General features: G+C 31.0%; 1 protein-coding gene across 2 annotated transcripts; it reads right to left on the reverse strand.

Annotated features, from left to right (window-relative positions):
- Nucleotides 450-4349, reverse strand: LOC109347951 (zinc finger CCCH domain-containing protein 30-like). 2 transcript variants are annotated; one of them, XM_019588089.1, is made up of 3 exons: nt 4065-4349; nt 3536-3593; nt 450-2768 (listed from the first exon to the last, which is right to left on the reverse strand). In XM_019588089.1, exon 3 carries the CDS (start codon nt 2755-2757, stop codon nt 598-600), a length of 2160 nt encoding a protein of 719 aa, XP_019443634.1. In that variant the 5' UTR covers nt 2758-2768; nt 3536-3593; nt 4065-4349; the 3' UTR covers nt 450-597. The 2 variants fall into 2 exon arrangements, with proteins under 2 accessions (XP_019443634.1, XP_019443633.1); XM_019588088.1 differs by lacking the exon at nt 3536-3593 and having other exon boundaries at nt 4065-4348.

Raw genomic sequence — 10345 nt, forward strand, 5'->3', positions numbered from 1 at the left:
ATAAAGGATAAAACAACAAAAATAATCATAATATAAACAAATAATCTCATATTCTTTTCTTATTATCCAAACAAAACAGACTTTTTTATATTAAATTTTCAGCTAGATACTCAAACATATACAAATTATAAACTTACAGTTTATAAATTAAAATTAAAAACATAAATCATACCAAACAAGCTAGCATAGAGCTATTGGATTTTGTTCAATATAAACCATCTAGCTTTCATTTTAAAGAGGTATAGGTGGGGGAAGGGGAAAATAAGTGCAAAGGGTCATTTACGGATGAAAAATACCTTACGTTAAGATGATTTTCTTTTTTAACTAGATTATCAGGTCCAGAGGCATGCTACCCGGCTCTAAACAACAACAACCAAGTCTTTAGTCCCTTGAAGCTCAAGTAAATAATGAACGACAATTACGTCTAAAGTGAAATAATCAATGACAAATATGAAAACAAAAAATTCAGAATATCCATTGGGAACTTTGCAGCCATCCCTCCTTGCTTTGGTATCTTATCAGGACCTAATTTTTTCCCCAAAAGAATATGTACCTTACGAAATTAAATATCTATCTCAACATGTAGTAAAGGGTCAATTAGACGACAAACTGATCCAGCTGCACTTGCTCAAGCCAGGCACCTACAACAGAGTGATCAATGGATTCAATTTGAGGATTGGTTTTCAGTCCATCAGCAGCAGATGCAATAGGGCCAGAACCTGCAAAGTTCTCCTTTATCATTTCAGGTGGAGATTCCTTGACAAGAGATTGAACCCATGATAGATCAGGGCCCTCCCCATTATTTCCGTGCTCAAACGTGGGACCTAGTTCATTTCCATTTACTGACCAATCTGCTTTTCCATTAGGAGATCCCCATTTGGACCAGGAGTTTACAGGGGACCCAACAACTGAAGCAGAAGAGTTAACACCAAGGTCCCTTGAGCTAGGGCTCCATAGCTGTTGCTGAGGTTTCTCACGATGAGCAAATGCTGAATAACGAGAGCTCATGGGAGAGATTGATTCCATACTTCTTGGTGACATCCTTCCAGGAGAAGAGACACCAAATGATGCTTGTGATAGGTGATGCTCAACATTTTTAGGTGACAAGGGGTTTGTATTTATGGGTGCTAATGTACTTTGAAGCTGTTGAAAGTGATTGAACACAGCTGATTTGTGTGTAGGAGAAAATACAGAAGCCGCTGCTGGGTCAGAATATCGAGGAGATGAAGAAATATCAGAACAGAAAAGCTCATCAAGATTAGATGGGGTTAGTGTCTTAGCCCAACTGGGTCGACTCACTGAACCAACACCAGGATGGTGCTGAGAGAAACAGCTCAAGTCATTGAAAAGGTGCTGTTGCCCATTAAAATCTGGCAACATGTTCAAGTTTTCTTGTGGCATGTCACGAGCATTAAAAGAAGATCTCAAGCGACTAGATTGAAGATTGCTTCCTGGTAAATGAAGAGCTGGCACATTTGGCTGGGGCCAACCACCAGCAGACGAATTAGAGATGCCATTTGCAGATGGAAACATAGGCTGAGCAAAGGGGGACGGAGACATGGAAGACATAGATGAGGGTGAACCAGGAAAAAGACTCATTGCAGCAGCCATGTCCATGACATTAGGAGCAGAAGCAGGTGAGCGAGGAGAATGGCCAGCTGAACCTGTGGATCCGTACAGTGGACGAAGCTCTTCTACCGCATGAGCGAAAAAACATACCCTTCTGTTGCAACTAGTACCATCTTTGCAAAGCCTTGTCCGATACTGGGCTGGGTGCAGCCAGCTTTCAAATACACCATGAGCATATTCACACATATCCCCACGTCTACAAGCCCCTTTTCTAAAATCAGGGCATGGAACACAGCTGTAATGGAACTTTCTGGGGTCTCTCCTGCGAGCATTCTCTCCAGGATGAACAAAAGGACACTCAGTCCAATCATGAGAGTATGCACGGGAACAAGGACGGACCTTGAATGAGAAGATGCGAAACTCATCTGTCGCATATATGCTGTCTTTTATATCAGGAAGTGATGGATCAGTTGGATACTCCTTCTTCTCAGGTGTATCAATAAACTTTGAGGCCACAGGAGAAGGTGGTGAGCCTGAAGGAGAGGATGGCAACCCATATTCAAGTGATGATAAATGAGCAGTTGAACCAGGACTTGATGAACCAACAGAAGGTGGGATAAAACAGTCATCAACAGACCCATCAGATGCACTATCGGAAAGAAGTTCAACAAGAATTGCTTTCATGCCTTGAAGCTTAAAAGGAACGACAATAACATCTATCGGACGGTTTCCATTAGCATCCACACAACAGATATCAGCACCAGCTGATATAAGAAGCTTCACAACACTAACTGCATCAACAGACCCACCTGAAGCAGCACAATGAAGAGCAGTGCTTTTATCTGCCCCGCAAGAGAAGTTTACATCAGCTTCTGGGTACGAGAGTATAAGCTTCACAACATCCATGCACCCATAGGTAGCAGCAACCATTAAAGGAGTTCTACGCTCAAGAACAACTTGTTTAGAGCCAATTCGACAAACATACCATAGGCCAACTTCATTAATTAGAGAAGCATCCTTATCTAAGACTAGCTTAAAATCTTCAAAATCATTGTTAGAAGCAAGCTCAAGTAAGCTGGAAAAGGATTCTTCAGTATGAACAGTCAGATTTTTCATCTCTTCAACGTTAGTTGAACCTTCTGCCGCAGATGAAGATGCAGATTTTGATTTCTCTGGACCACCGCACATGCTTCAATTAGCTGGGGAGTAATAATGAAACTTCATAAGCAACCACAAGTAAAGCTGACAACAGATATAGTAGTTAAAATCCACCACAGAAAAGGGGATGAATCCACAGTTCCAAAATTAACCATTAAGAAGCCACTACCCATGGATTTTAACATTCGATCAGAACGAATATCAGGGTCAAAAGGGTATCAATCACAAGACAAGATCAAGAGAAATCAAAGTTGAATAAAATACTCCTAGGACTTGAGAACTAAAACAATTTAGCACAAAATTCACAAAGCAATCAAGTGCGGGTGAAGCTGTAAATTACAAACAAGATGGATAATAGGCAACTTATTTCAAAACAGAAAAGGAAATAACACCACGATATACATGAGACAACAAAAACCATGTTCAAGCAAGCATCCAAAAAAATAGTAATCAAGAACCTGAACAACAATACTAATAACAAAAATATCTCCAAAAAGGGTGACCTTAAACAACACAAACAACACTTAGGGTCTGTTTGCGTGCTTTCGGAGGAAGGAATGGAATATTTAAGAGTCATCTCACAAGTGTATTTCAAGGCTCTGAAACATTCTTTTTCCTTCTAAAACTCAACTTGTAAGCGGACTCTTAAACTTTAGAGGACAAACTCAAGACAGGAAAATACTAGACATATAACATAGAACTGAATAAAAAAACCAAGCTTAATAATCCAGAAAAAAAACACAGGCACAGTAATCAGCAATAGCTAAATATAATAAGAGCATAGATACAAGCAGAAAAAAGAACCTGCCTTATGGATTGAATAGATCTGAGTTATACACAGAATAATCACAAACAGAATTATTAACCTTGAAACAGAATAATTCCAAATAACTTAATGAAAGGAATAGCCATATGAGAATGATTCTTATTCCCAACAAGTAAGCAACAGTAGGATCGCACAATAAAATTTTTTGAAGTAAAGTCAACATATTATTTTATAAAAAAAACGAAATTTAAATACAAAATAAAAAATGAAGGCAAATGAAAAATTGACCATGTCAAGGGAAATTCACGAAACAATTATACCTAGAAATATTGAAACTATAAACAAAATATTGAAATGTTCACTGAAAGCAAATTTTCTTTCTGGTTCATCGTTCATTTATTATTATAATTATTATACGAACATAATCTTAGATCAAAATTAAACATGAAATAACATTCAAAGAATGAATCGCATACATAAAGTGCGATTTTTTTTTGCATTTGCGATCAGTCACAGTCAGTTCAAACAGATCAACTAAATCAATGAATTCCATTTCGAAACGAAGACTCACCAATTATGAGTGGATTAATTGAAGATCAGCGTTCAAATCCGATAATAAGAATTAAAAATTAAAAAATTAAAAAATGTTCCAATGGATCTTAATGAGAAATGGCTAAGGCTAAAGAGTGAAAATGAAGAAACGAAAGAGGAATCAGAGTTTCAATCTTCATAATCGATTGAAGAGAGGGAAAAAACGGTGTTTTGAGAGAAAGAAAAAGTAGCGTTCTCTTCTAAATTGAAATGGAAATGAAATGAAGGAAATTTGAGGAGAATTTAAAAAAAAATTAGGATGAGAAAATGAAACTGAAATGAAATGAGAGTTAGATGATACTGAAATGCACGTCAAATGAAGTCACAAGGTGAGTCGGTGGGGTACTTGCGGGGCCGGTGGGAGGGAAAGTAGGGATTGAAAAGGTTTGAAGAGAAGAAGGTGGGTTGAACCGGTTGACTGTAATGGATTTGATTGGAAAATTAAACTGGAATGAAATTGGGTATTTCTAGAATCCGCCAATGATATGATGCCACGTGTATAAACAAAGACAAGGAGAGAGACCAATGAATTTATTCACACCTAAAGTGACGAGAGTCTTGATAAATTTTTACTTGGAATCACTTATTTTAAAGACTTTTACTTAAGTTCTAAATTGAATTTTAGTTTTTTAATGTTTTTATTATACATTGTTAATTTATATTAAAAAAGCACATTTTTTATATTATGGTTTTAATTATACAACGTTATTAATAATATTAAATAAAATCTTAAGGTTGTTAAAGTAGAATTTTAATAAGTATCAAAATCAATTACTAATGTATTGATAATATAAGTGTTCTTTACCGTATCAATATATTATGATTATTTCCCATCAAGTGTTTAATTTTCCTTAAGCAATGTTTCAGATTCGAGTCTTATAGATGGAAAAATATATACAGGAGAGTTAATTCCACATATATGTGGATGTTCTTGGCTCAGACATGATTACCTCTAGTGCAAGGATACACGTGGGAAACCAAAAAAAATATTATCATTATTTATATGTTAAATATAATTAAATTTTAAATAAAAGTAGGTAATACAAATAAATGATGCACTCAGCTAAAAATGTACTATTTTGTTTAGTTTTAAAAATATTTATAAAAATAATTAAATAGTTCATATGTCATTATTTTAATGGTTGGATGACATACTTTATTCTCAATTGTTATACTAACAGATAATATATAATGACTTTTATTTTTAGAAAAGATGTTATATCTAACTATCCTCAAATAAATTTTATTATAAACATGCATCACTTTTTCAATCATTTTTTGGTCAGATATAGCCGAAACGCAAATAAATTACTCATATATCAGACTTGAGCAGAGAACTTGATTTCAGCACTAATAAATCACTGCATAATGAAAAACATGAATTGTTTGATTATATGCAATTTATGGTTTTAATGATTAATGCAATGAAAAAAAGTATATAACTTAAATTGTTAAGCTAAACCTGAATTGAAAGTTGAATGGTGCTCATTCAAACAAGAGAATTGTTATTGAGCTTAATCATGAGACATAACATACAAGTTCCTAATTAGAGTTCGAGCAAGAACAAGCATTGATGATGATGATAGAGTGGAGACATTTTAGGACAATGTATAATACTATTGTAATGTAAGAGTTTTATATACTATTCGTTCATTATTTATAATTATTGGCAATTATTATTGATTCTTTAAAAAGTAATACAAATGAATGATTGATAATGAACTAACTATATACAAAAAGTTTATACTAATAGTGCATAAATATTAAACTTTAAAATAAATAATCACAAAACATGAAATACTCCATTCTACTATAGGTATTTGTGAAATTCGAAGAATTGGCATTTCAAAAGGATATTTCTCGAATTTTTGTTTAAATAAAACCACTCTTCCTATTTTATAAAATTATTTTTCTCTAAAGGAATAGTTAACATGTATTTTATATTTTGCAAAAATATAGTATTTAATTATTAATTTCAAATTTAATTATTAATTTTCTTATTAAAAAATAATGACAATATCTATTTTTGAATGATTTGTCTTTTTACAAATTGAAATTTTTGTAAATGGTTTTACTAATTGATGTAATTTCAAAATTAAGTCACTTTAATTTATTAATTAACTAGCATTATACATGTTCCACTTGGTCATCTAGATATCTCAGCTGTCCGGGTTGGCCTCTCTCCCAACTAACCAAGAACTGGACATAACTAGTTGAAGAGCTTAAACATACTCATACCTTCCACCGTGCATATTAGGTCAGAGTTGGGACTATTCCCGCCTAACACACCGCCAACAGCGCATTGCCACGCCACCTACAAATCCCATCTACTCTCCTACCAACACGACAAGGACATGCCTAAAATACATTATTGTTGATGTTGATTCTCAATTAATCAAACTTTAGTTTATAATAAGGTTAAAAAAATTGTTTTTATTTTTAGTATTATATATTTGTTTTATAATTTTACTCATTTTCATTTTCTAGTTAGCAAATGTTTGTAATTAAATTTTGCTTTAATAAATTAATATTTTGTAACTTAAATTTAGATCATTATTTATAGTTCTTTATATATATTTTTTGCTTTTATTTATATTTGAAAAATATGTGTAAAACATGGAATATTTGATAATTTTTCTAACTTTAAATCCCTTAAACGTTATATTATTATGAAATAGTTATGATTATGATTCAGTTCTAATGGTCATTTGTTTTTTAAATCCAAATATAATCATTTCAACATTTTGAAATTTAAATAACATTAAAATAAATCAGTAACATTTTTCGGATGTAAATTCAAATTTCATGATTATACATGTGGTATGTGTAATAAGTAATCAAACATCAAATTCATCCAAAATTATTGAATTACCAACAATTATTGGTATGTGTGTTTAAGTATATTAATTTTCCGTGCAATATACATTTGTATTCAAATTAATACATATTATTTTGATATACATAATTTACATTGAAATTGATTTTTTTGAAATTGTATTGTCTCACTGTTACATAAATTAAGATAGCTATCTATTACTGAAATTGAATTTATCAGAAGTTATTGTCCTCCCTTTATTGGAATTGAATTTTCTTTTTCAATTAACATACCTTACACATAATTCTCATATTCTCTTTAGTACCTCAACTCAACATCTTTATAAAGCACCATCATATTCAAAATCAATTCCATTATGCCATATTTAATTTTTGTCTTTTTAAATCCTCTTTTTCATTAATTTAGTGTTGCATTTTTTTTATTCTGGTTTTTACATTCAATTAGCACAAATAATGTAATAATATTTTATATTGTCAATAAATTGTGTATTTACTCATTATAATTTTTTACTTTCATTATAATTACTATATAAGTCATATATAGATGGATAAACAATTAGTTGTGTTAGCAGTGTTATTATTACCATATTGATCATCATACCAGTTAGAGTACTGGTATAATGGTACAACGATTCAATCAGTGGTTCAATGTTAAACCGTATACCGGTAAAATTAGATATACATTTATAATATATTAAAATTAATGTTAAAAATCAATAAAAAAACCACTATTTTTTTATTTTCATTTAAAAATTAATTTTAAATAAAAACTGGGTGGTACGATCGGTTTTGACCGGTTTTAGCCACTTTTGATTGATATGATTGCATGATCGGTATAATTATTGTATTTATTTTATAATTTTACTTATTTATATTTTTTAGTCACTAACTATTTTTAATTATATTTTGTTTGAATAAATTAACATTTTATATCATTATTTTTTATGCGCTTATATTTTTAGCTTTGTTTTTATACATTTGAGATATATGTGTAATACATGCAATATTTGGTAGTTTTTCTAATATTAAATTTATTATATGTTACATAATTGTGAAATAGATATGATTATGATTCAGTAATAATATATTTGATTCTTAAATATAAAGATAATGATTTCAACATTTTGAAATTTGAACAGAAATGGTGGTAAAAATAAATTATTAACATTTTTTCAATGCAAATTTAATTTTGGTAATCGCAGATCCATAGTTGTGTAAGCATCAAACATATTATATATTGGAAACATAATTACCTCAGTTTAATTCTTATAGTTAAAGCTAGTTATTAATAAACATATCTAAATTAATGATTGATTCCTAAATAAATATTTGATTCCTAAAATAATAAATTATTAAATGAAAAACAATGATTTATAGAGTTAAAGCTAAATCCTAAAAGACACTAAGAAATTCATTTTTATCATCTCTTTATATTAATTTATAAAAACTAAAATCATAAACTAAACTACATAAAGTATGAAGTTTTTCTCTATTTATATTTTATTTTTAGTATTATATTTATTTTATAATTTTACTTATTTTATTTTCTAGTTAGTAACTACTCTTTAATTAATTTTGTTTGAATGCATTAACATTTTGTATCTTCATTTTATATCATTATTTTATTTTTATATACTTTTTTATCTATGTTTTTCTACATTGGAAAGAATATGTGTAACACATGGAATATTTGTTATTTTTTCTAACATTGAATTTCTTAAATGTGACATTATGAAATATATGTGATTATGTTTCAGTTGTAATAGTCATTCGATTTTTAAACCAAAATATAATGATTTCAAAGTTGTGAAATTTGAATAGCATTGATAGTAAATATAAATTAGTAATATTTCTCCAATGAAAATTTAATTTTTATAATTGTGAATCTGTAACCGTCTAAGCATCAAATATGTTCGAAAATAATTTTAATTATCTTAACTTTGATTGTCATTTATTCTTTGTCTTGTGACCTCTAAAATAATTATTGTTTTTTTTAATGGTTATTTCATAATATTATTACTATTTTATACAAAGAAAGAAATCAAAGGCACACCATATTCCCTATCACTTATTCTATTAGAATATAAGAATGTGCACTTAAATTGAAATTAAAAATATGTATTTAATTGAAAATAAAATAAGATCAACTTTAATATTTTGATTGTTAAAAATAGTAAAAATTAAAGAGAAATTCAATCTCAAAACATAATCATCAATCAAATCCCAAAATTAAAGGTCGAAAAGTAAAACCAACTCAACAATTGTTATGGTAGTGGAAAATGTATTGACTATATGGAGAAGCACATATTCTCTATCACTATTATTATGTAAAATATTGATTGCAATAAGGAATTTTTTTAATAATGTAATAGATTAAAAATATCTCATTCCCACTTTTTTGATAGCCACATATTGTAGGTTTCACATTTAAGTAGAATAGGGGAGCATGAACAATTTCAATCAATTAAATGTGAGAAACAAATGTTTAATATTTAGAAAATGAAATAAAAGACATTCATGGCAATCATGCCTAATAATTTTCGTTTCTTGATAAGTGCCAAAAGTATACACTTTTCACCATCATTCTATGACACTTATCCTATGCAAATTGTAGAAAACCAACTTAAATTAACATTTTTTAGGTGAATTTTGCATGATTAAATAAATTGGTTATTTATTAATTCTTGTCCAAGTTTTCTTTGAGTTTTGTAGGAAATTGAATATTAAAGAATAAATTCAAAGATGGATAAGAATTCATGCCAAAATTCAAGACAAAAGCTCAAAGTGAATTGCTAAAAGTAATCAAGTTAAAGCTTGGCATGCTATGTGCTTAATTTGGTTACTTAGCCTTGAAGAAAGGTAGCTTACTTTGTCTTGAAGAAACCTATGTTAAGGTAGGCAAGGCAACTTGCAAAAATCAAATACTTACCTTAACTTAAAGAAAACAGCCCAAAAGTGCCAAGCAACCAACAAAAATCAAGTAACAAACCAAACGAAAAAAGGTTGCTTCACCATGAAGAAATCAAGCACAAAGCTGTCCAACCAAGCCAAGCACCAAGCAGCAGGCCGGGTCAGCCAGACACCAAGCACTAGGCCAGGTCAACCAAGCACCAAGCACCAGGCCAGGTGAGGCAGGTACCAAGCACCAGGCCAGGTCAGACAGGCACCAAGCACCAGGTCAGGTCAGCTAGCACCAAGCACCAGGTCAGGTCAGCTAAGCTGCTGAAACAGGCAGCTGAGCGTGGAATCAATCAGCTGAGCGACTGAAACATGCAGCTGAGCGGGGAACCAGGTCAGCCAAGCTGCTGAAACAGGCAGCTTAGCGGGGAAACAGGTGGGGTAAGCAGTTGGCGCACCAGAAAAGTAATTTTTTGGTCAAATCATGGAACATCTTACTTTTTCTTTGCTTAAAGGCCAAGAACATGA

This window comes from Lupinus angustifolius, chromosome LG05, assembly GCF_001865875.1.
Source record: "Lupinus angustifolius cultivar Tanjil chromosome LG05, LupAngTanjil_v1.0, whole genome shotgun sequence".
Lineage (NCBI taxonomy): Eukaryota > Viridiplantae > Streptophyta > Magnoliopsida > Fabales > Fabaceae > Lupinus > Lupinus angustifolius.